Here is a 24,740-nt window from a genome sequence, read left to right on the forward strand (position 1 = left end):
CTGCCGTCGCATCTTCATGAGATTATCTCTTTCCCAATGATGATTATGTCTAACGCCACTTGACTTATTCTAATGATCACTGTTCACAAATGAAGCAGGACCTCCTCTTAGAACTGCTGTCGATGCGCATGATCTGCGTACGATGAACTCGAACTCTCTTGAGCAATCACAGGTCTCACCGGGCGATGACGGCGCTGGAAGGAATGACTACGGAACTCCAGAATATTCCGCGAAAGAACCCTCGGATACCAGTAGCGATGACTCGTCCACAAGCTTGGAAGAAAGGCCCCCACCTCTGCCCCCGCGTCCGAACACCTTGAGCTTATTAGATGAAGGGTTCATTTCATCTCGCTCAACCCGGCAGTCATCATCAGCTAGTTTGCAGGCCAAGGCTACAACAGCTGTGTCGATACCGGATATTAGCCTCCTGCAATTGAACGATGGCGCAAAAGAAAACCACCCTACCCGTGGTCCTTTTGGTTCACTGAGAGCCAAAGCAAGCCTCACTCAGCTTACAGCGTCGAGAGGCAGTGATGTGGGGGATTCTGCGAGTATTAGAAGCACGGCACCCAACACAGAGCTCGGTGAGGCGGAAAACGTTTTCAGCGACTTCCTTGCACAGGAGGCCGGAGACGTTCAGCAGGACAGCAGCGGACTTCTTCAATTCCCCGAGTTTCGGGCCGATGATGTCGAAGACGACTTTACGAGTGAATTTGAGCCAATCGGGGAGCTGGATGATGAAGGCAGGAATGAAGGTTAGTGATGATCTGTGTTGTGTAGTGATCAAATCACTGACTTCAATCCAAATCGCAGAGCTGCTCCTTGAGAGATGGAAGTCTAAAAGAAAACACTATCTCATCCTGTCTGCTGCTGGGAAACCCATTTGGACCAGACATGGTGATGGCGGACTGATCTCGGGCTACATAGGTGTCATTCAGACGATCATATCGTTTTACGAAGATGCGAATGATCGTTTGAGCAGTTTTTGCGCCGGGGATACGAAGTTCGTGATTGTTACCAAGGGTCCATTATACTTGGTAGCCATTAGTCGACTCTTGGAGAGCGATACGCAGCTGAAATTACAGCTAGAAGCCTTGTACATGCAAATTTTGTCTACCCTAACACTGCCCTCGTTGACACATCTCTTCTCTGTTCGACCGTCTACCGATCTCAAAAGGCCGTTGCAAGGGTCCGAGACGTTACTGTCTACTCTGGCAGACAGCTTCACAAAGGGATCACCGTCCACGTTCCTTTCCGCATTGGAATGTTTGAAAATCCGCAAGTCACATCGACAAGCGATCAACAATGCGCTTTTAAAGGCCAAGGTCGGCAGCCTACTGTATGGTCTGGTGGTTGCGGGGGGTAGATTAGTCAGTGTTGTGAGACCCAAAAAACATTCTCTGCATCCTGGTGACTTACAACTTCTCTTCAACATGATCTTTGAAGCAGAAGGCATCAAAGCAGGAGGGGGGGAGAGCTGGATTCCAGTCTGTTTACCGGGATTCAACAGCAGCGGTTATCTATATATGTATGTCAGTTTCCTTGATCTCCGCGAAAACTCAGGCAATGCTGCCAGCGAGACGACGACAACAGAGCAGTCGGTGGCGATCATCCTGATTAGCCCGAATAAGGAGGGGTTTTTTGAGATGCAGGAGATGCGAAATTCACTTGTCGAGGTATGCAAGTCCGTCACTAGAATCTGGTTTGTTCAGGACAAACTAACTCGATCCGGTGCTGGCAGCAACTGGAGAAGAATAATAGTATCAATATCATCAAAGACGCTATTGATGGGGGTCGTCCGGCTACTACTGATATTGTTCCCGGGACCGTCTTGCATCATTTCTTGTATAAATCTCGGGCAAACGTCCAGTTCACCATGTCCTCTTACGACCCTGAGTTCACATCGATTTCTCGGCGTCGAAGGTTTGTCAACTCCGTTAAGCCATCTTTTAAGCCCTTGTTATGTTCGTGGACTAATGAATTCTTGATGCCTCTTTTTTTAGATTGATGTCAACATACAATAACCTACACTCTAGTATTCATGCTAAGCATGCTCATGTGAAAGTTCACCATTGTATCTCCCAGTCAGCCAGTTCTTTTGCTTGGGTGACCCCGATATTTGAACTTTACTGTGTTGCTAGCCCCAATGCTAATCGCAACGCACTTGCACAGAGTGCAAGTAAGATTGTCCAGTGGGTACAACGGGAGGAAGAACGGTTGTTTATAATTGGTGGAGCTGTAGGTCATCCGCAAGGGGAATTTTTGGACTAATACTGACTTTATTCCAAGGTTTTCTAATATCCAACTACTGAGGTATTCCGCTGAAAATCGAGGCCCCCTATGTGCAACACATACGACTCTCCTATCAGCACGGATACAGCTCAAAGTCGTGGTGCTTGAAGGGCCTCGAACTGTCCCTAAGTCAGAATCTAGAGATAAAGACGAAGACATTGCTTCGACATGTCTCATCTAGTAATTGCACGTTACAGCTCGAGCCAACGGCCAACGGTCTAGTCGATCGTGTCGTCTCGCAGGGCAAAAAGCTGCTGCATGACCTCGTCTGCTTTGCTTCGGATGGCGTTATGGTACATAACGTTCGTGATAAATTGCTTGATACCCTTGATCTTTGCCGCCGTCATCGACGCCAGGTCGAAGTGGACATACATGTCCTCTACGTACGTCGCTGCATAGACAGGGACTTCGTTGTTCGCAAGTCGAGCCTCATCATAAAGCTGAGGCCACTCGGCCGTCGTGGCAAGGATGTCTGCAGCGTCTTTGACTTGCTGCAGTTCGGTGTATGACTCGAACATGTCTTTATAGATCTATAGTGGCGAGTCGAAGTTAACCGTTGCTGCGGGGAATCTACCGGACAAAAAGCCTACCATTTCTCCTGTGAACAATATCTTTGGCTGCTTATCGTCAACGTTAAACTGCACATCAGCTGAGCGTAACCGATCCGCGGACCAATTTGAGGCTTGCCTGGAAGGAGTCAGAGGTTATTTGACTTCCCGCTGACAAGCTAGTAGCAAAAGGCCTTTCTCACCCTTGGCAGTAGATCGCTTCATGAAGGATGGCGTAAATTATATTGTTGTCGAAGCCACCATAGCTGTCGATAGCGGTCAAGGTTGGATGCGTGAGAAACCCAAAGATCTCCAGGTCGTTACACGCGCGTAGCACCAGATCTGCCAACTTCGGAGTTAGTGAAAGATAAAATTGAAGAATACGATGTATTAATACCATGAACGCTGTCGAGACCGCCTGTAAGTCGTTAGAGCCTCCAGTTGTTTTATTCATCAGGGCGATCGAGTTCACATACCGTGCATTCCGAACATGATACCAAGTTGCTGGATACGCTCTGGTGTCAGAGTGCCAGAGGGCACGGTGACACGGTTCTCTCTCAAGTACTGAACGAGTGTCTTGACTCTATCAACGTCTTCAGGAAACTTGGTATAGTACGCATTGTTTCTCTCCTTGACCTTCTCTTCTTCGAGTTAGAAAGGGAACAGACACGCCAACTCAAGCCCAACATACCGTATGTACGCTCATATACCGTGTCCGGACCATTAACAAGAGGAGGAAGCCCGCCGCAGATGAAAGCCTCTGTCAGTCCTTCTGGGCTTTAAATCAAATAGACGTGTTATCAATAAAGCTGGACTATATGGATGCAGTGGGGAAGACTTACAACATAGAAAGATACGTTACAGCACAGAACCCACCGAAACTTTGGCCGATGATACTCCATTTACGTTGGTCCTCGGGGTAGTCTGTGGTAAGGCACCGACGGATAGCTTCGCAGTCACGGACAATATTGTCCGCACGGAATTGCTTCAGGTACTCAGCCTGTTTCACTGCATTGCCTTGAAGGGCGAGAGTTCGAGCCGTTATCGTCGAGCTCATGCCTGTACCACGCTGGTCTAGGAACAGCACCTACAAACGGTGAGAACATGAGTCACCAAAGGAGAAATATCTGAGATAAAATTTGAATACACACCTGGTACCCCTTGTCGAGCGCGGTTCCAACCCAGCCGTACTCTTGCGGAGGTCGACAGCCCATCCCCGGGCCTCCTTGAAGATAAACCAACCAAGGGAGCTGCTTCTCGCCCTTGCCATTGGCAGGATCAACTGGAGTCTCTAGACGACGGACACTTCGAGCAAAGAGCCTCAGGTTGCCGTCATTGGGCTTACAGTAGTTCACGGGCACATCAAAGAGCAGCTCTGCCACGCGAAACTTCCCTGGAGATTCCCGCTTGTCAGCGCGCGTTATAAGCAACGAGTCGAAATGGACGAACCTGGAATATTATGAAATTTTCTATCGATTAACTTTGCAGCCATTGTCATGGTTCTTGTATATTGGGGTATGGATTAAGAACAGGAGTTGTTATCAATATAACGGCAGCTCGCAAAGTGAGGGACTTGTTAAGTGGAGGAGGGGAAATGCCAAATGCTGCGGAGGTTACTAGGAGGGCTGCAACGGGACGATCTACCGCATCAATGGAGGAAAGAAATGTCTTGACTAGTATCCATCGTTAAGAACTCAAGCAGACTCAATTCGAATAGAGTTCGATCATCCCATAAATTCATGCCTCGCTTTAGTCATATGGTTAACTAATTTCTAGTGCTTACCCACCGGAGCTAGGCTGCAACTGATTTGGGGGTATGTATATATGAATCATATCCCCGTTTTCTTTACGCTCACCTTCCAACATCGGAATTTTCACAGTCATGGAGTCAAAAGCAGTCGATACCACACTTGAAAAGCAGCAAGCTCTTCAACAGGAATTATGGAAGGTTGCCCAGAGCGAATGGAAGTCTGGTATCTTACCAAGTGCCAACGATCTGGCACGCGCAAGAGCATCTCTTCCAAAGTCGCTAGCCAATGCTGGAATGGGGTATGAAGCTGCCAAACAGCATATCCTGGAGGATATTATCCCAGGCTTGAATGGCAGCAGTATCAGCCCCAATTACTATGGCTTCGTGACCGGCGGCGTAACGCCCGCGGCGTTGTTTGCGGATAACGTGGTCTCCGCTTACGACCAGAACGTCCAGGTACATCTTCCAGAGCATTCAGTCGTTACAGATGTCGAATACAATGCGCTGGGTTTGTTACTAGACCTCCTTCAGCTAGATCGAGGCTCTTGGTATAATGGTACATTTACGACTGGGGCAACCGCCAGTAACATCCTCGGTCTGGCCTGTGGAAGAGAATTTGCTGTGAAAGCCGCAGCGAAAAACCGAGGGGCCGCTTTGCAGAGTGTTGGACAGCATGGGTTGTTCGAAGTCATGCAGGCTTCTGGTCTATCGGGACTACAGGTGCTATCGACATTACCTCATTCGTCGCTGGTGAAAGCAGCGGGCATACTCGGGATCGGCCGTGCGAACGTGAAGAACATCTGCCGTGATGATAATCCGCTTCTCTTCGACCTAGTCAAACTCGAAGCAGAATTGGCAAGATCCGAAAAGGCAACTATCGTCGCTGTGTCATGCGGCGAGGTCAACACCGGACTTTTCGCGACGGCCGGTCTCGAAGAAATGCGTGAAATACGCAGGCTCTGCGATGAATATGGCGCTTGGTTACACGTCGATGGGGCCTTTGGCATCTTTGGTCGGGTTCTGGATGACAATCAGGAGTTTGCTTCCATCAAGAAAGGCTGCCAGGGCATCGAGTTAGCAGACTCCATCACGGGCGATGGACATAAATTACTCAATGTGCCGTACGACTGTGGGTTCTTCTTTTGCCGTCACGCTACAGTAGCACATGATGTTTTCCAGAATGCCAATGCAGCCTATTTGACGGCCAGTATGACGGATGGACCCTCAATCCCTTCTCCGTTGAATATTGGAATCGAGAACTCTAGGCGATTCAGAGCGTTGCCGGTCTATACCTCGCTGGTGGCTTACGGCCGCACAGGGTATCAGGCTATGCTTCAGAGACAGATACAACTGGCTAGGAAGATCGTCGGATGGGTTTTCGATCATCCGGCCTACGAAGTATTACCGAAAGCGAATAACAAAGAAGACCTACTGGAGAGGACGTATATGAGCATCCTCTTTAGCGCGAAGGATGATGCACTCAATCACAGGCTGGCATCGACGATTAATGCGACTTCCAGAATATACGTCTCCGGTACTTTGTGGCAGGGCAGATCGGCTTGCCGCATCGCTATCTCCAATTGGCGGGTCGACGTGGAGAGAGATTTTGCGATTGTGACTGATGTTCTGGAAAGTGTGGCTAAAGGACAATAGACCTGTTTCTGTCTTGACGAATCATTCATCAACATCTACAAACTTTGCTGGGAGTATGAAAATGATGACCGCCGACTCTTCTGGCTTGTCATGGGATGTTGATAATCAGCATGTATATATCTTTCCCAGACGCCAGTTCCTAAATCTTAACGTGTAATCTAGTCGGTCCATTTTTAGCTTCGTCCGCTGTTGTGAACCCTTAATAGTCGGGAGCTATGCAGTGGTTTTAGAATCGGCGGAGAAATTAAAGCTGAACAGTATGCATCTATGTTAAAACCAATTTTATGGTATATATTATTTACGTACATCACCTACGTCGCCCAGCACCACCGGGGTTATCAGTTCGGTCAGCGATGCTGACAACCTCGCCAATGCCAGCCGCTTCTTGTTCATCTTCCAGAGCCATGATTTCCTCTCTGCTATCCCACCACTTTTCTTCTGCCATATTGAACGCATCCTTGCGTAGTTCCTTCACATTCTTCTCCACCGTAATGCCCTTCTCTTTCAAGGTATCTAGCAGAATCTTCTGCCACTCCTCAGATGTACGGCTAAAGAAATCACGCAAGCTCTCAAACGGTCTGGGGAGAGGTCGGCTGTCCTGCACAGAGAGCTCTGCTTCCTGTTCCTCCACTTCAAGCTGCTCCATTCCCTGGGTGACTGACGGTACTGTGACTTCGGTAGATGCTGGAGAAGCAGAGTCCAAGGACATTGCATTTTCGTCATCGTCGTCTTCCTCCTCGTCTTCATCTTCCTCGTCCTCATCCATCTCATCGTCACTCTCCGCTTCGTTGAGAAGATGCCAGTTCTCAGGTTCCTTGTTGTATATTTCCTTCACACCGTCGAGTTTCACCAAGTCAATGGAGTACATATCATTGAAAGTGAACTCACGGTCACCTTTCTCAAACGTTCCGCCGAATATGAATAGGGTATCGTCTTGCACGGCCAGCTGTGCGTTGAAACGCTTGTGAGGCATCTCGAAGCGTACAATAGAGGGTTTCTCTGGCTCCGTAGGCTCGTCCTCCATTTTGTCGGTGATTCGCTGAAACTCGTCATCATCGTCCAGATCGCGGAGCCCTCCTTTTGCTTCTAAAGCTTTCAGATTTTGGAGAAGCTCCTCTTCGTCGGCCTTTGCCCGGTTTCGAGATCTCATCTGGTTGGCCTGCTGCTTCTTACCGGTTGCTCTTGGACGGCGAAGAGTCAGAGGGAAGAATCGATTTCTGTCAGTGTTCCAAGCCAGCAAAGTGTCAAAGAACTCGCTATCGATTCCCTCCTCACTGAGTTCAACGTCATGGACACCGCCGAACATGATACCTCGTCCTTTGTGGTACGCCATAGTAGCGCCGGCACGGGGCGGGTTGGGCGAGTTTGCGGGCTTCTTACGGCGTTCCCAGCGAACTGTAGGAGCCGCGGACGCAGGGGCATCAGCGTCAGGTGGTGTAATTCGTAGAAACCAAGTGTCCTGATGGACCATGGGCTTCATGGTCATCCGTTGGGGACCACCCTTCTGTGGCTTCCCTCCCACACCGATAGAGGCCTTCACGCGGGAGTAACCGCCGTACAGTACGGCTCCAGATTCGTGTGGCAAGAATGAGAATGATGACCGAGGATCAGGCTTTTGAGCTGCCGGGGGCAGTGTAGGGTTGAACCAGGTGAATTTTGAGCAATCGTAAATCCACAGGTCCTGCAGGTACTTTGTTTGCTGTGAAGTATCCTGAAACCCTCCGAAGAGGATAATATAGTTCTGGTGGCCTCAGCATGATATTCACTAGAAGTGGATTGGCTTTGATACACACCTTGAAATATGTCATTCTGTGGCCACTTCTAGCTGGCGGGCCTTTGCCTTTGGTTTCGAGACGAGTCCATTCTCTGGTGGCAGGGTCGAGATGCCAAAAGTCATTATAATGATAGAACGTCCCCTGCTTTGGTGAGGAAAATTCACCTGGACATTGTAGGCAACAGTTAATAATGAATTCATCCAGGATACTTGCACAAGGCTCACCTCCGAATAAATAGACACCTCCGGCATTTCCTCCACGGCACCATGCATGCCCGCTTCGAGGTAGAGGGCTGTTGGGACTGGTAACTTCCTTCCACTCATCTCGATCAATGTTGTAGACGAAGAGATTATTGAAGAACGTAGCAAGCGTGCCATCAAAGTGCTCGCCACCAAATATCAAGAGCTCGTTCCGGTTTGAGGGAGACGCAAGTATTGTAGCAGAGGTACGTGGAGACGGCGGTCCTGAGACTACCTCAGTGACCTTCAGAAATTTAGCTTGCTCTTCGGCATATTGGGCTAGGATCGCATCCAAATCGATGTCTTCTGCGTCACTATCTGCGTCGCGACCCTTCGTCTTGTGCCTCTTTTCTTTTTGCGCAGCCTTCTTGGATTGCTTCGCAGCTACCCGCTCCTTGTGCTCGGCGGATTTCTTATTTTTCTTGCCCATTTTGGACAATTAGTGATGGACTGGGATTGACTTCTATGTTTGTACCCTCTGATGCCCTTCTAGCCTGCTGGATGTAGGCCCCTGTGTGTGAACGTGAGGCAATTACTTCTCCTAATTGATGCCACAACGGAGCAAATCGTATGGCGCGGGGGTTTGTAGGTGTTAAAAAAAAATGCGAAAAGTTCCCCGCAATTGGCCACTTATCTTGTAAACCAGATACAACCGCAGACACAGACACAGACACTGCTATCGATGAGAACAGTAGACGTATAGACTTTTCAAATGCCTAATTATAAAAGGTCTAAAGCCACGAGCGATTTCACCTACAATCTGATTTTCGTGCAGAGCGCGACGTCTTTCGGAGACACTACACGAGGGTATGATCCTCCAGATACCACTATAGATATACCAAAATAGAGTAAAGAATAGCAGGGGTCAAGTTTATGTGACTGGAATCAAGTACAGCTTCAGAAGAGCTTCGAATAAAGTTAAATAAGTAAATAAAGTCCTGGGAAGAGAAGTTAGATTGTCTCGAGAGCATACAGTTCCTGAACACTGATACGTCTGGATACCTGCCAGAATTTGATGGCATTCACGATAAGCAGATAAGATATCCTGTTTAGAAGCAACCCCACGTGACAGCGTGTAGAGACGCGTCTATCGCTTGGTTTATCTTCCGATGTGCATGATTGATGAAACGCGATATCAAAATCAATACCACTATAATCGCGCCGACATCGTTGGAGGCACGAACTCAATCATGACCCCGAGAGGACGTCTCTATGACTAAAAATAATTTGAACGTCCATCTCCAATGGCTGCTGGACCAAGGCCCTTCACTATACCCTTCATTAACATCATTCGCTCAAGAGATACAGAACTCTGCCAGCCGACAGCCTACGACTCGTCCTCAGCCAGCGGACTCAAATGCAAGCATTGATCGATTGGGTAGTATTCATGTCGGCGATTCCCAGGTCATCAGAGAAACCAAAACGAACGAAGAGAAAGATGGTGGGGGCGACGTTATAGAGCTAGACGACCCGAACATGGCACGATTGCTACTTGCCCCTCAATCCGCGAGTAAATCTCGATTGATTAGTCGCCCTGGAGAACGCCAGACAAATACTGGAAGTGCCGCAAATGTCCGCCCCCTAACGCAGTCTTTTACAGAACAGAGAGGAACAGCAAACCAGCATGGTCTTGCTCAAGGTAGGACAGGGAACTTTTGCTGTGTGTTTCCGTGAGCTGACAACGTCCTGGATCATGTAGCGACTCAGCGAGGCTTCTCTGCTTCCTTTGACAGTCCCGGTCGGCCGTTAAGCACGCCACTTCGATCGAAGCATGCGGTGGATCTGACCTCGCCTTTACTGGATATAGATTCCATCGACTTGACAGGCGACGTGGAACAACCTACGGCCTCGTCCGACACGGTAGAAGATTTCAGTACTCCCCGGCGATTATGGACAGAGGATGCTGCGTCCCGCAAAGAACCTTTCGAGAAGAAGGGCAGAAAACGGAAAAGCGACGAGTACATTTCAGACCTCTTGTCACCAGGGCGGAGCGCCCACAAACATCGATCACCCTCGCCTCTCATCTCCGCGAACTCTGCATATCCTGAACGCAATGGCTTGTCAATTCAATCCCAAGCTCGACCAAACAGATCACAACCAGCTTCGAATGCTCGTATCTCGTCACCGGTGAAACGGGGGGAACGTGAGGCCTCCCTATCTCGGCCCGCTCAACCACACACTGTCATAGCTGATTCTGACGATAATGACGACACTGACAACTTGTTTGAATGGATTGAAGAGGAGGATGATCCGATTCTTTGTGATAACGACGCTTTGTATCCTGTCCTTCCTACAGTTTCCTCTATCAGTGACACCGAAATGGCTGAGTCAAAGCGATCAAAGAAGGATTCCGTGCCCAGTTTACCTCCAGTTAGTACCCTACCACGAAGCGACCCAGGGCCTGCCTTAGAATCAAAGGACAGGTTGCATACTAGTGACCCGCGAGCTTCTCAGGCGCCCGGCACATCCTATTTACCTGGCTCTCAAGCTCGGGATCAAACCGTCCTCCAGTTTCTCAAACTTCCAGTTAGCTCGCTTGATGACTTGTTATCAACTCTCCAAGATACCGTCACAAAGAATTCGGAAATCGTCTACGAACGAGCTATGCGAGGCGAGCCGGCTTCTGAGTTAGTCTCTGAGAACAAGTCCATCCACGAGAAAATGGATGCTATACGCTCGCTGAAACAAGAGAAAGAGGAATATCAGGCATTTGAAGCGAAGCAGGAGAGCTTAAAGAAAGCTCTTATACAACTGATATCACGAGGCTGTGACCCACAAACGATGCCGGACGAACTTGCTCAAAGTCGAGACGTCACATCAAAGCTCCAGAAGATCGAGGAGAATATGAGTTGCCTACTGAGGACAGCCGGCATTGACAATGAGACTCTGAATTCAATGTCTCGAGATGCCAAAAAGCGTAGCTCGCAACCAGCTTCCTGCGATTCCCGACCTTGTACTACGGGAGCTTTGAAGGATGGGGACATTGCGCGTTTGGAAAAGGCGCGGGAAGCTCCCAGCTCTCGCATCATATCTCCCGTGCGGAGCTCGTTTGACCGTAATCTTTCGCGGACGAATGTAGCCGAACGCACGTCTGGCACGTCATTCAGGACGCCTGGCGGGGGTGACCCGCTTGATGAGCTCCACTTAGATGAGCCGATGATCTATGAGGAACGTGAAGCATTTACCAGAACTATGGGAAGTCCGTCACGCCCGCTTGGCAACGTCGATGAGTTTGATCTCGATGCTGAAGACGTGGATATGCTGGAAGCCGCAGAGCATTTTGACGACGGTCCGATCTTGACAACCGAAACCTCTGGATATGAATCTCGCAGAGTCTTTGCTGAAACTTCCGGGAACGCCTCTCGTATGCCTGCAACCCAGAAGTCGCAAATCCACAATCCCCTATGGAATCAAAACCCGTGGACAAAGGATGTGAAGAATGTGTTGAGAGATAGGTTCCATCTTCGTGGATTTCGAATGAACCAGCTTGAGGCTATAGATGCTACTTTGAGTGGAAAGGATACCTTCGTCCTCATGCCTACGGGAGGAGGAAAGTCACTCTGCTACCAGCTGCCCTCCATTGTTACTAGCGGCTCAACCAGAGGAGTTACGATCGTGGTGTCGCCGCTCTTAAGTTTGATGCAAGACCAGGTGTCTCATTTGAAACGACTAAAGATCAAAGCGTTCTTATTGAATGGTGAAACAAAGCAAGAGGAGAGGCAGTGGATTATGCAGACACTGTCTGGGCCTGCAGCTGAAGAACAGATCGAACTGCTGTACATCACCCCGGAGATGGTCAACAAGAGTCAAGCTCTCATCCGAAGTCTGGAGAGGCTCAATAGACGACACAGACTTGCTCGTATCGTGATTGATGAAGCTCATTGTGTCAGTCAATGGGGGCACGATTTCCGCCCTGACTACAAAGCGCTGGGAGAAGTGAGAGATCAGTTGCCTGGCGTTCCCATGATGGCACTGACTGCCACGGCAACAGAGAATGTCAAAGTAGACGTCATCCATAACCTGAAGATGGAGGGTTGTGAGATCTTTACTCAAAGTTTCAATCGTCCCAATCTGACGTACGAGGTACGACAAAAGACGAAATCCGCCGAGGTCCTGGAAAGCATAGCGGACATCATCAAGACATCTTACCCTAATAAGTCCGGCATTATCTATTGTCTGTCGCGCAAAACTTGCGAAACTGTTGCCGAAGCTCTTACGTCGCAACACAACATCAGGGCCGAATATTATCATGCTGGTATGGATTCCTCCAAGAGGGCGGAGGTACAGGAATGGTGGCAGTCCGGCCGCGTTCATGTGATAGTCGCGACTATTGCCTTTGGAATGGGTATCGATAAGCCTGACGTACGCTTCGTTATCCACCACAGCATTCCAAAGAGCTTAGAAGGATACTATCAAGAAACTGGGCGGGCAGGTCGAGATGGCAAGCGCTCAGGCTGCTATCTTTATTACTCTTATCGGGATGCGACTTCTATCATGAGCATGATTGACAAAGGCGAGGGTGGCAAGCAACAGAAAAATCGACAGCGCCAAATGTTACGGAACGTCATGCAGTACTGTCTTAATCTTGCGGATTGTAGAAGAGTGCAGATTCTTGCATACTTCAATGAGTATTTCCGCCAAAATGACTGCAACAAGTCTTGCGATAATTGCAAGTCTAACGGTATTTTTGAGCACCGTGACTTCTCTCAGCAAGCCGCTTCTGTTTTGAAGATTGTGCGATACTTCCAGGACCTTGAGGACAAGGTTACTATGTCCTATTGCGTGAATATCTTCCGGGGAAGCGTGAAAAGATTTCGCTCCCCTGAACACAAGGATGCACCTGGTTTCGGCGCAGGATCAGGGTTGGACTTGCAGGTCGCGGAACGTCTCTTTCAATATCTTCTTGTCGAAGGAGCTCTTTTCGAAGAAAATGTGGTCAACGGTAGCAGATTTGCGGTTCAATATATCAAGCTTGGTCGGCGCGCCGCTGATTTCGAGAGTGGGCGTTGCAGACTGAAAATGCCCGTGCAAGTATCACCAAACGGAAAAGGCCCAGCGGGAGCTGTCAGACCTCGCGCAGAAGTGCCCCAGTCCACAAACGTCTCATCACCTGTGCAATCAGCAAATCGCCGACTTTTGGCACAGTATCGTTACCAACGCGATTCCGACGGCGAAATGGACAGTGACGGCTTTGAACAGATTCGAATAGCCGGCAAGCCGCAACATGAAGCCCGTCGCAGCCCAGGGCCGCCGATCACCGTTGACCAGCGATTCGACAGCCTCGATTCTCTCCATAAAACAGTCGCTGAGGATTTCATGTTCTATGCAAAGAACTTCTGTCAGGACGTAGGGTGTCCCATTCACACTTATTATCGGCATGATTGCTAACTTTATAGCAGTTGATGCTCAAGAAGAATCTTCGAAATCAGCCTTTCAGTGATGGGATTCTGCGCGAAATGGCCATAGTCTTTCCTAAAAGTGAGTGAACCATTACTTTTCAAGCTAGCCAGGGAAATGCTCATATCGAGTAGACCTGTCCGAACTTGCTCAGGTCCCTGGAATAGACCCAGATAAGGTCAACCGGTACGGTACACAGATACTTAAGCTCGTACGCGATGCTCAGCGTCGGTATGAGGAATTGAAACAGGAACGTGACAATAACGACGATGTTGTTCCGGATCCTAACCATCATAACGTGTACAACCTCACGGAAGATGAGGACGAGTTTAGCGATGGTGATGACCTATTCGTGGACCAACTGGTATCGATTGAGAAGGAAGACAAGGTTGTTTCAAGTCGATACTTCCCATCGCAGCCAGGGGCGGAATCTGAATCATCCGACGAGTATGGAGACACCCAGACTAACCGTTCCAAGAAAAGGAAGACTTCGTCCAAGAAGCGATTTCACCGCAAGAACGCTGCCGGGTCGAGTTCAAGGACGAAAACGCCGCGACCTAGAAAGAAGGCCAGTGATCATGTCGACAAGCGCTCGGCTGGTTCCCGAACTGGCTCGAAAGCAAAGCATACGGCCAAGAGTACTTCTACCAGCATCGGAATGATGCCAATCTGATACCTGGCTATGGCCTTTCTTCTTCCATGTTTCATTTATGGCATTAACGGTATATTTCAAACACCGAGCATTGAACTTTTTGATGAGCTTTTGATGTATCTCGCATTTTCAAGGCGTTTTGCCGCCAGTGGCTTCCGGGGCCGCTTCTTTGAAACACTTGGTTTTTGCCGGTTGCAGATTTCTTACTGGCCTTCGGTTGATCCGCTATATATCCGTGGGGGTGGCGTCTGATTGTTTGTCTTTTCCCAGGTGTTTGGTGAGTTGTGATACCAATTATAAGCTGGGAGATGTAGTACGGTACATGTAGTCATCTCAATCGACTAATGAGCGCCCAAAATCAATCAACCGCAGCTTCCTGGCATCACGCGGATGGAATTGAGCCACCTTGGCTCTTACTAGAAAGCGCGAGGCCGCTGACTCGTGCGGAAGGTCTATGTAGGAGTAATCTGCATCTAGCAGAGCAGTAAGAAGAGCTCGCATCTCAACAGCCGCCGCCTCTCTTTTATACATAGGGGTTGTCATAGGGGTTGCCTGTTCGTTGCCCTCCTGCGCAGTTTGACGACGAACAAGCTCATCAATCCGCTGTTGGCCACTATCAGTAGCCCCCACGGCCGGGGTCTTTGGTTTTTTAGGCTTTCCATGGCTAGTGTAGCCCGCTTTCAATGTAGCATCTGAGATTTCCATTGCATCTCCGACAGTGGGACCGCCCAGATTTTCTGCAGCGAGCATTGGGGCAAGTGTATCTTCGACAAATTTATAGAGAGAGGTCTTCAGCTCTTCTGTGGTAGTGTCAAGTCTCTCGATATCTTCCTGTTGCTCTTTGACGAGGTCATGCGCAAGCTGCGCAGGGGTTCTCTGGACTTGTCTCGATTTTTCTGCCTTCAGCCGCTCAATCCTTTTCTCCAACCCGTCTTTGATCAGTTGCGCATCGCGCAAATTGGCTTCTTCCGCTTTCAAGCGCTGACGGTCCGCAGACAGTTTCTCCGCCGTCAATGAAATTGAGGTCTTACTCTCCTTGACAAGGCGAGATGCCTCGTCAACCGCAAGTAGAGAAGGCAAAGGCGAGCCTGGACTCGGCAGTCGCGTTTCCGACTGCAGAAGAGCATCATACGCTTTCTTGGCTCTGCGCACGTGGGAGACGCGAGCCCAAGGATCTGCCCCAATTTGAGCGAAATCAATCGTGGTGGTCATGCGTAGCTGTTCCTCTAGTCAGTATTCCTTATTCATGCATGGGGTCTCTTGCGACAGTCGGGTTATATTCTAGGCGCTCGTTGACGTACCTTGCGGAGCTCATCTTCATGACGTTTGACTTGAGCCTGCAGCTCCGCCAACGTCTCATCCAACTTGCGGTTGTAAGCGTCGAAATTAGCTGGGTTTACCGGGTGTTCCTCGTAGAACTCCTCCGCTTTTTGGCGCTGTTGCGCGAAATGTTGGATTTTATCGACGGTTTCTTGGGAGATATCCATAGTGGTGTTATTTATTCCCGCAAATTCCAAATATGGCAATGTCTCTATTGCTTGACTTTATCCTAGGTCTCCTTATGCTTCAGGAGACACAGCAACTGAACGAAGAGTGTTTGTGATGTTACTAACAACAAATGGTCATGGCATATCAGGATGTCCGTTATCACGTGATAGAATCCCTTTTGCTAGCCCTATCTGGCCTAGCCTGATCCCGTGCCGCCAGCTTGCTTCACCTCTTCTTGCAACATCATCTCTTCATCGCTACATCTAGAGGACGCTTCTTGATCCATCCTCGTGTCTATCTAACCTCATTCTTCGTTCCCATCTTTTGTGCAGCTGCAAAGCCAAATAGCTGCTGCTCGCTTGTTTCTTCAGTACTTGGTGGTGATTCCAGCTGTGACGAGTCCCTTTTGGGCTATTACCCCGTGGCGGTAACTCAGCAGCCTCCGTCTTGGGAGACAACGCTTTTTTTTGCGGAGGAGTTGCACGTCTGGATTTTTGGCAGTTGCTCAAGACTTTAGTCTGCTCTAATATTTCATCATCTTATCCCCAACTGCCCTATTGGCAGCCTTCGAGCACGTCCGGATTCTGAGTTCTCACTACCATCACCATCCAGCATCACTTCCTCTTCGCTTCATCGTACCCTCCTACCTTAGCACCGCTTCATCTTGGTGAAGCTTCCTGCTCCAACAGCCAACGCCCGTGATAACCCAGCCTCTTCACATCTTCCTCGTCGACTGTCCTTCCTCCACCAGCCTTTGCTCACTTCACTGTGCACGAACACCAATTTTCCTAGTCATTCCAAGCACCAGATTCCCTTCCCAGTCGATCGCCTGCACCAGCAAGTTTTATTGGGAACTCCTGGTGTACATAGTCGGTCAGTTCAGGCAGAACAAAGAAAGAAAAGAAAAAGAAAGCTATTCTCTTGACACTTCGCCTTCTTGCGTAAGTGAAGCCAGACTGCACTTTTGACAAAATGTCTGCTTCTCCATCCGCACTGCAATCGACCAAGCGTCCCTTGGAGGACCCTTCTTCGCCGTCCGGACCAAATGATCAGCCAGAAGCCAAACGTCCTGCCTTGGACAAAGTAGTAAAGGGAGACGAGTCGGAGGCCTATACGGATGCCAAGGCTGAGCCTTCCGCTGCACCAATTGCCACCGCTGATGGCCAGGGCGACACTGTTGTCCCTGATGCTCCAAATGGTAAGGGTGCATCCACGGAGACGCAGCCAATTCAGTCAACCGCGTCTCATGGCGAGCGCGCTACTTCTCAGCCCGAACAGCAGCGCCCACAAGATGAATCCAGCTGGATTCACATTCGCGCTGTAATCTCCAGCCAGGAAGCTGCCACAGTTATTGGCAAGGGTGGAGAAAACGTATCTCAGATTCGTCGTTTGTCTGGAGCCAAGTGCACTGTCAGCGACTACTCCCGTGGTGCAGTTGAACGTATTTTGACCGTGAGCGGCCCACAGGATGCCGTTGCCAAGGTTGGTTTTTGATGTATCATTCGCTGTGTGAAAGGTTGCTAATCTTAAGTAGGCGTTTGGTTTGATCATTCGTACATTGAACAATGAACCTCTTGATGCCCCCTCTACCGCCCAATCCAAGACATACCCTTTGCGTTTGCTGATCCCCCATCTCCTTATTGGCTCCATCATTGGCAAGGGTGGTTCCCGCATTCGCGAGATTCAGGAGGCGTCTGGCGCCCGCCTGAATGCATCCGATTCGTGCCTTCCCTTGTCCTCTGAGCGGTCACTTGTAATCCTCGGCGTTGCCGATTCTGTCCACATCGCTACCTACTACGTCGCCGTAACCCTCGTTGAGCAGCTCACTGAGCGCTTTGGAGGTCCTGCAGCCTCGGCTTATGCCACTCGCAGCGGTGGCCCTGCTGGTGCAGTGCCTGGCGGTATGCAGGTTGTTCCGTATGTTCCACAGCCCGCTGGTGGCCAATATGGCCATCCAGAACATTTCAAGAGACACCATCCCCACCCCAATCGCGCTGCTGCAGGCGCTTATGGGGTCCCTTACCTTCACGGTCAGCCTGCTCCCGCACCTGTGGCCCAGCCGGCTTTGCATTATGGAGCTGCTCCCCATGCCCCTTATGCAGGAGCTGGCCCCCATCAGCCTGCTCCATACGGCGCGCCGCAGCCCGCTCAGGCACGCGGCGCCCCTACCCCTGCCACACCCGTTGGAGGTGTTATGCCTGGTCAGCCATTGACTCAGCAGATTTACATTCCCAATGACATGGTCGGTGCCATCATCGGAAAGGGTGGTGCCAAGATCAATGAGATCCGACACCTCAGTGGCAGTGTGATCAAGATCAATGAGCCCCAAGAGAACAGCAATGAGCGCTTGGTGACTATTACCGGAACCCAGGAATGCAACCAAATGGCTCTGTACATGCTTTACTCGCGACTTGGTTAGTACTCCCTTTAAGCACTTTGACAGTCCACATAGGTGCTAACCGGACCATGGCTACACAGAAAGCGAAAAACACCGCATTTAAGAAGACTAAGTTTCAATTCCCTGTGTCCTGGAGCAAGCCGATCATCTATGTCCCATGCAAAAGTCTGCTATGTTCCTTGGAGGCTTTGATGTTTCTCTCGGGTATATTCTGCGTTGTACTTTACTTTTCAAGGCGCTGTGTTTCCCTCTGCGTATCACTCAAGTACTCATAGTAATCCATGTGTTCTTCTATTTTGCTCCCTGCGCTCGTCCACTCCTACAATCTAATGCAACATCTTGCTTCACGAGGGATCAGATCTTCTTGAAGCTGACATGTTTCATGCCCAGTCCCTCCACAGCAGGAAGCATCTTCTCTCGAATCGGCTTGATGGACTCCTCAAACTCCTTGGTCTCCCTAGCCGCCATGTGGGCATCCACACTCTCCCATCCCACCGCAAGAAGATAGACAAACGCCTCCCCAGAAGGGCTCTTCGGGTGCTGGAATGTCCCGGGCCGGTGAACCTGCGCCATGGCCCAGGAGTTGGCCCGCGATTTCTCGTCCAGCTTCTCTGTCAGCGCCACGCGGAGGTTGATCAAATCCGAATTGAGCTTCTTGTGCTCCTCGGGATTCAGCGAGCTGGGGAAAGTCATCGTCGCCAGCTCCGTGACCGGGTTCGTGGTAAAAGTCTCCGTTTCAGATGGGGATGGGGTAAGCGTTGTGTAGAACGAGAGGACCTTCGAGTCTGGCTCGAGGTATGGGGTGAGGAGATCTGCTTGGCATTTGGCGTGGGAGTCTTCCCAGACTATTTCACACGAAAGGATTAGACAATCTCGACAATCTCTTGATAGATACAAGCTGGTATTTTGGTTTCTTTAAGGACTCACCGACTGCCCACACAACGACATTCTCGTCCTCTACTGTCCTCCCCCACGCAGAGCTCTGGTGTCCGCTTTGTTGCTTTGTCGCGGAGAATATCTTACATAGGGATGCGCCTTCCTCGTTTGAGTGGTCTTCTGGTTTTACGGAAGATTTCAATTTGAATATGACGAACTCGGTGACTGGGACGACCATTTTGTTCTCTTGATGGGTTTGAACGCGGGATATGAAGTGTAGGTTGGATATCGGAGGGGGGTGAGTAGAGCGTGCAAGTCTGTCAAGGATGTTTGTCCAGTCTAGTCTTTGAGCTTATGATTATCGTTGTAAGGAAACGATAAGAGAAGTTCGATTGAATGGGGAGTACCTCGAGGGAAAATGACTGTTGTTTTGAAAAGTGCAGTTGATGTCACTGGTGGGGATGATGTCAGTCCCTCTTATAAGACACAACATTGGGTACAGTGGAGAACTACAATGAAAACACACAAGCAGTAAGAGGTAGATATCCTCAGAGTTACCACGCAATAATTTATTGCAAGACAAGTTTCAACCTTTAACTTGGTACTAAAGATACCAGCAACTTAACCAAACCATACCTGAACCTATGTACAGACAATGACTGTTGGCATTGCTCAAATCACGCCATGACACCTTGTTTTGCAGCTCAACAAACATAGAATATAGGACTAAGATACCCCAGTCCTACAAATCATCCACACCCCGGACCTTGGATTTCTTTGCTTCAATCACCTTCTTCAAGTTGCCAATGATATGTTGCCTACGCGACATTTTGCTCTTCCATTGTGCCGTCTCTTCCTTGGTGGCCAGTTCGCCAACGCCTTCGATATTCCGAAGCCGGCTAGCCTTGGCTGACCCGTTGACGCTCGATCGGAATCTGCCTGCGGAGTCTGGAGTGTGATATGCACTGAGAGGCCCGTCGATAGACCCCCGAGAACCAGGTGTCGTAGGAAATCTTGCCAATGCCTTTTTCGGTGTAGCAAATGGGGATCCTTCCCGGCTGGCCGGAGAACCTGTTGTATCGATACCGAGCTTTTTCAATTGAATTTCCAGAACATCAATATCGCTGCTCTTGCTCTCGGCCATGTTCATCATAGTTGCGATTGTAGATGTCACAGCTTCCACAGTGGGGCGCTTCGTTGGCTGGCGGCTGCTGTCTGGCCGAGGGGCCTCTGCGATCTTAGCCCGCAATATTGATACTGCAGATTCCAAGTCCGCCAGACTCGCTTGCAGGTTTGTAAACGCAGAGCGGAGGTCTTGCTGGAGGTTCGCTTGCTCCGCGGAAAGAGGTGCAGAAAGGATCGCGGCCGTGTCAGTATGAGCGTCAAGAGTCTTTCGAATGCTTGCACACTGGCCTCTGAGCGTGAGAATGTCTTTGCTCAGTAATTCCCGGCAGGCCTCAAGCTTCTCCTCCACACGCTGCACCCGCTGCTCTTGGAGAGAATTGGCAAGCATAAGCACAGCATCGTCGAGCTTTTCGATTTCGCCAAGAAGTACCTCCTCGTCTAAAACTTCAGCTGCGTGATCAGTCTTCAAGGTTTGTATCCATCTCTCAGAGTCTCGTGGCGATTGTTGATATAGAAGGAAGGACGACAGGGCCCGAGAGTTGATGCCTAGCGTATCAATCATTGAGTTGATGTCACGGTATAACCTCTCAATTTGACCGGGAATTCCTGGCTTTGTGGTTTGACCCATATAGTCCTGGTGCGGCAGGAAGGGGTCAAGTGTTGGAACAGGCTCGAGTGGTCGGGCAAGATCCGCGCGAAGTCTCTCATCTTCGTCATCGTCGGAAAGGGACAATGCTTCTTCTTCCTCCCTTTGTGCTTGAATCTTCAAGCGGGCCTGCTGTTCACGGGCTGCACGGTCAGATTCCTGTCGGAGATGTTGATCACCCAGAGCTGCCTCGGTCAAAGCAGCCTTGCGGGCAGCAAGTGTGCTACCCGGAATTTGCGGAGCACTGGCCGATTTGTGGATTTGTGGCTTCAGCAGGGTTTTCGGGATGCTGCCTCGAACTGGACTAGGCGATCTCGGGGGTTCACGGTCGACATGAGTTTTCGGTGGGAACATGGGTTTAGCAATCTCCCCAAACAACTGACGCGGCGGTTGTTGCTGTCCGGGCCTGGAAATGCGAGAGAACAACCCTCCGGCGGGACTTTGTTCGGAGATGCCAGTTCCAAAAGAACTCTCTGGTGAGATCTTCGGTGTCTGGCCAGTGGTTTCGGGCTCTTCGTCTTCTTCGTCAATTTCATGGGTGATTTCCTCTCCGCTATCAGCGAAGTCAGACTCATCACCCCCCTCACTCGGCTCTTTTTCGGACTCATCCACGTCTGATTCTTCAGGCAGTGGACCAGCCTCCTCGTCAGATGCAGCAGGTGACTCAGGGGCTGCTGGTTCAGGAGGCAATGGAGCTTCGTCTGCAGCAGGCTTTCCTGCTTTGCCTGTGATCCCGCTCGTGAAATCAGGTGGGAGCCGTGCTTCCAGTTTGACATCTTCGACCGAGCTCTTAGAGACGTTGGAAGATGCAGAGGTATCGCCTGGGCCATACGCGGCCCTGCTTGTTGGGTCAGGAGGGAGAGGCGGTTCGGCGATAGAGATTTTCTCCGCTTTGGGCGTTAAGCTAGCGACAGTTGTCTTTTCCGATTGTGGGGATAGGGGACTGGTTATCTGTTTCTCCGCAGCGGCGTTTCTGAACAAGGAGAAGGGAGACTTGTTGGTTTGTGTCGCTGGCTGAGGTTGCGTCTGAGAACCGAATATCGATGTTGTTTTTGAGGTATCGATTTTAGAGGGCGCGCCAAACACCGATGTTGGAGGCTCTTTGGCTGCTGGTTTCTCGGGTTGGGTCACTACAGGCTGATCTTCGGTGTCGTCCATGGATTCTGTTGGCGGACTGGTTTTATCAGGTGTGGAGATCATATCGTCCAGGGACGTGCCAAAGGAAAATAACCCAGATGCCTTGTCAGGCCTTGGACCGTCATTGACAGCAGTGCCGTCGCCCTTAAAAGTGGAACCAAGTACGAAGCTGCTTGAGGCGCCAAAGCCACCCTTAGATTCGTCCGCCTTCTGAGGTGTGAAGGCTGTGTCGGTCTGAGCCTGGGTGCCGAAAATCGATGGGCCTGAAGGCTTCGCAAAAGGACTCTCGGTTGACACCTTGCCAAAAGGTGATTCAGTGACAGGTTTTCCGAAAGGAGATTCGCCGGCGGCTTTCGCAAAGGGAGATTCTGTTGCCGGTTTGGGTGCCGCAAAGCTGGAGAATCCTCCTGCATTCGCAAACGAGCCAAATCCTCCCGCTGAGGTAGCGCTGGGCGTACCGAAAGAGAGCGGTTTACCTGGTGTGGACGGTTGCCCAAAGCTGGGCGCAGCACTCGCTCCAAAGCCCGACTGGCCAAATTGGGGCGTTGCGCGCCCCAGAGTACTAGGCGCGCCGAATGAAGGTTTAATCTGGGATGGGGATCCAAATGATGGGCCACTGGGAGCCGATGGCGTTCCAAAGGCAGGTTGTCGGCTACCTAGAGCTGAGGGGCTGCCAAACGCTGGGGCAGCAGAAGGTTTGCCAAACGGCGACGACCCCATTGCCGAAGGGCTGCCAAAGGCCGACTGTCCAAATGCAGGCTGTCCGAACGCAGGTCGCGTGGTGGGCTGCGCTGGTTCTGGTGCTTGTGCTTGCGGTTGCGGTTGCGGTGTCGGTTGTTGCGGGCTTACCGAGACCAGACCATGGTAGGGCAGTTTCTGGCGAATAGACTCTGAATATATGATCCACCAAGAGCACAGTATGCCTTCGTTGTTCAAGAGAAAGAGATTGGGCAGAGGCGTGGAACTTTCCGCAATGTCTTCGCCTTGGATTGGGGAAACCACGGGTTCGGTGCTAGAGAGGTCAACCCCTAATCCAATTACTGAAGTATCACTAGCGGCCTCGGTTAAAGGGAGTGATGCTCTCTTTGTGTCGTCATTGACCTCTGTTGTTGTAAAGAGACCCACGGTGCCTTTGGCAGCGTCATCGCTAGCTAGTGGTTGATCGGACCGGGTGATAAGACCTACATCTGTAGATGCTGTTGAAGATACGATTAGGATGTCTTTCAAGTGCGGCTTGTAGTCCCTTAGACGCGCAATAAACTGGTAGGCTGGGGCGCGGTTGACACCAAATGGCATGCACAGTTCCGGCATCTTCTGGACCAGGAAAGGTGCGCCTTTCCTTCTGGTGATGATATAGTACGAAGACGGAGGCGTCTGGCCCATATCATCTTCAGTCGCATTTGGTGTATATACCATCAAGAATATGTCATTTTCAAGCCAGGCAATGGACGACACTATTCGAGCTTAGTGACGAAACGTACAAAGTGTAAAAGTGCCCAACGTACCATGACAATCGCCTTCCAGATCAGAAGGGCGGGGTATTACGTCCTTTTGGGTGCCGTCAGGAGTTAGTTGAACTGCTGTTCCATCTGCAAGACCAGCCACAAGCTGTTTCCCTTTGTTACTCCAGCATACGGAGCTTACTCCGGTCCTGAGTACCTGACCGCTAGGTCCCCGGATTAGATTCGCTCCTTTCAAATCGGCAATTAAAAGCTCGCCATTTGCTGTGACTAGTGCGACTAGAGATGAAAGGATATCTTCTGACGGTGTAGGATTGGGTGCCATGGCGCGTAGGGTCGTGCTGTTCATTGGGATGGCCAAGGCAGGCTGCGGATTTCCCGACAGCAGGGTCGCAGTCTGGTAGACCGCAAGTTCCGCGCCATTTTCAGTCGCTAAGACTAAGGCATTGTCGCCTGAGGCGAAAGCCACATGTGTAGGTCGCGCAGGAAGGGGTAGAGTCGCTTGTGGTTCGAAGGGTTTAGTCTTGACTTTGCTTTCCCCGGTCGTTGCGCCAATTGCCTTTCGCACTGCGTCCGACGACGCGATAACAAGCGAGTTCGGGGCAGCACCGGCCACTATTCCTTTGGTCGGCGCGACAGCCAGAAGGGAGCTTGTAGGAGCTGGAAGGGCATCTTCAGGCCAGGGGGTAGGAAGGAACCGGACATTGCTATCACCGGAAACACCTTTGAAACCGACCTCCTGGTTCTTGTATCAGCAATCGACGACGACAAGGACCATTCATAACGACGATGAGAAGGTAACGTACATCAGCAATAACATCCGGGAGCTCGGGTCCCAACTCAGCGGCAGGACCTCCAGCAGCGGGGTTGGAAGCCCCGAAATTGAAAGCCATTCTGAGGCTCTCGAGGTCAGACGAAATCGATCGAGGACGGTCGCCTAAAGATAGACTGAACTTTGGTGCATGGGGAGAAGGCGGGCTATGCGGTGGAGGTGGAAACGAGCGACGCTGGAGTGCTTGGGGACTCCGGTTGAACAGCTTCCAAGTGCGCGCAAAAATCTTGGATATCCCCTCAAAGGAAGGGAGAGTATCAAGAGTGGAAGATTAGCCAGGCGGCCAGATTGAGTTAGTCGGACAACAGTTGGTCGGGTTTCAACAATAGAACAATCTCCTAAGTTGTCCGACGAGCAAAAGTGAGGCCTCGAGCAATAATCATCATAATTTCCGGCGGAACAAAAACAGCGGAAGCTCTGGGCGCGTTGCAGGCCTTAATGCCTCAGGCATAAGCGATTAGGCGGCGGGAGC

General features: G+C 50.5%; 9 protein-coding genes across 9 annotated transcripts; 4 read left to right on the forward strand and 5 right to left on the reverse strand.

The window, feature by feature from the left end:
* Window positions 1–142: 142 nt before the first annotated feature.
* ALT_4385 (guanine nucleotide exchange factor MON1) lies at window positions 143–2,298 on the forward strand (the record flags this gene model as incomplete). Its single annotated transcript, XM_089599737.1, has 5 exons — window positions 143–755; window positions 814–1,676; window positions 1,742–1,923; window positions 2,142–2,238; window positions 2,290–2,298. 5 exons carry the CDS (start codon window positions 143–145, stop codon window positions 2,296–2,298), a joined length of 1,764 nt encoding a protein of 587 aa, XP_089456075.1.
* A 212-nt stretch (window positions 2,299–2,510) lies between these two features.
* Window positions 2,511–4,332, reverse strand: ALT_4386 (proline iminopeptidase; the record flags this gene model as incomplete). Its single annotated transcript, XM_033559937.2, has 9 exons — window positions 2,511–2,822; window positions 2,883–2,979; window positions 3,044–3,182; window positions 3,238–3,258; window positions 3,317–3,481; window positions 3,532–3,617; window positions 3,683–3,927; window positions 3,992–4,233; window positions 4,290–4,332. 9 exons carry the CDS (start codon window positions 4,330–4,332, stop codon window positions 2,511–2,513), a joined length of 1,350 nt encoding a protein of 449 aa, XP_033415828.2.
* Window positions 4,333–4,722: 390 nt separating this feature from the next.
* ALT_4387 (pyridoxal phosphate-dependent decarboxylase family protein) lies at window positions 4,723–6,243 on the forward strand (the record flags this gene model as incomplete). Its single annotated transcript, XM_033559936.2, has 1 exon — window positions 4,723–6,243. One exon carries the CDS (start codon window positions 4,723–4,725, stop codon window positions 6,241–6,243), a length of 1,521 nt encoding a protein of 506 aa, XP_033415827.2.
* Window positions 6,244–6,550: 307 nt separating this feature from the next.
* On the reverse strand, window positions 6,551–8,687 carry ALT_4388 (putative Kelch repeats protein; the record flags this gene model as incomplete). The annotated part of the gene is made up of 3 exons (XM_033559935.2): window positions 6,551–7,984; window positions 8,037–8,182; window positions 8,243–8,687. 3 exons carry the CDS (start codon window positions 8,685–8,687, stop codon window positions 6,551–6,553), a joined length of 2,025 nt encoding a protein of 674 aa, XP_033415826.1.
* A 1,046-nt stretch (window positions 8,688–9,733) lies between these two features.
* On the forward strand, window positions 9,734–14,327 carry ALT_4389 (RecQ family ATP-dependent DNA helicase; the record flags this gene model as incomplete). The annotated part of the gene is made up of 4 exons (XM_033559934.2): window positions 9,734–9,896; window positions 9,957–13,603; window positions 13,657–13,735; window positions 13,789–14,327. 4 exons carry the CDS (start codon window positions 9,734–9,736, stop codon window positions 14,325–14,327), a joined length of 4,428 nt encoding a protein of 1,475 aa, XP_033415825.2.
* A 312-nt stretch (window positions 14,328–14,639) lies between these two features.
* Window positions 14,640–15,793, reverse strand: ALT_4390 (uncharacterized protein; the record flags this gene model as incomplete). The annotated part of the gene is made up of 2 exons (XM_033559933.1): window positions 14,640–15,524; window positions 15,608–15,793. The coding sequence occupies 2 exons, from the start codon at window positions 15,791–15,793 to the stop codon at window positions 14,640–14,642; spliced, it is 1,071 nt and encodes a 356-aa protein (XP_033415824.1).
* A 973-nt stretch (window positions 15,794–16,766) lies between these two features.
* On the forward strand, window positions 16,767–18,213 carry ALT_4391 (telomere maintenance protein PBP2; the record flags this gene model as incomplete). The annotated part of the gene is made up of 2 exons (XM_033559932.2): window positions 16,767–17,276; window positions 17,329–18,213. The coding sequence occupies 2 exons, from the start codon at window positions 16,767–16,769 to the stop codon at window positions 18,211–18,213; spliced, it is 1,395 nt and encodes a 464-aa protein (XP_033415823.2).
* A 333-nt stretch (window positions 18,214–18,546) lies between these two features.
* ALT_4392 (uncharacterized protein) lies at window positions 18,547–19,306 on the reverse strand (the record flags this gene model as incomplete). Its single annotated transcript, XM_033559931.2, has 2 exons — window positions 18,547–19,037; window positions 19,120–19,306. 2 exons carry the CDS (start codon window positions 19,304–19,306, stop codon window positions 18,547–18,549), a joined length of 678 nt encoding a protein of 225 aa, XP_033415822.1.
* A 504-nt stretch (window positions 19,307–19,810) lies between these two features.
* ALT_4393 (FG-nucleoporin NUP159) lies at window positions 19,811–24,329 on the reverse strand (the record flags this gene model as incomplete). Its single annotated transcript, XM_033559930.2, has 4 exons — window positions 19,811–23,430; window positions 23,482–23,584; window positions 23,636–24,175; window positions 24,243–24,329. 4 exons carry the CDS (start codon window positions 24,327–24,329, stop codon window positions 19,811–19,813), a joined length of 4,350 nt encoding a protein of 1,449 aa, XP_033415821.2.
* Between the last annotated feature and the right edge of the window lie 411 nt (window positions 24,330–24,740).

The sequence above is a fragment of the Aspergillus lentulus genome, assembly GCF_001445615.1.
Source record: "Aspergillus lentulus DNA, contig: Alt08, strain: IFM 54703, whole genome shotgun sequence".
In the NCBI taxonomy this organism is placed as follows: Eukaryota; Fungi; Ascomycota; class Eurotiomycetes; order Eurotiales; family Aspergillaceae; genus Aspergillus; species Aspergillus lentulus.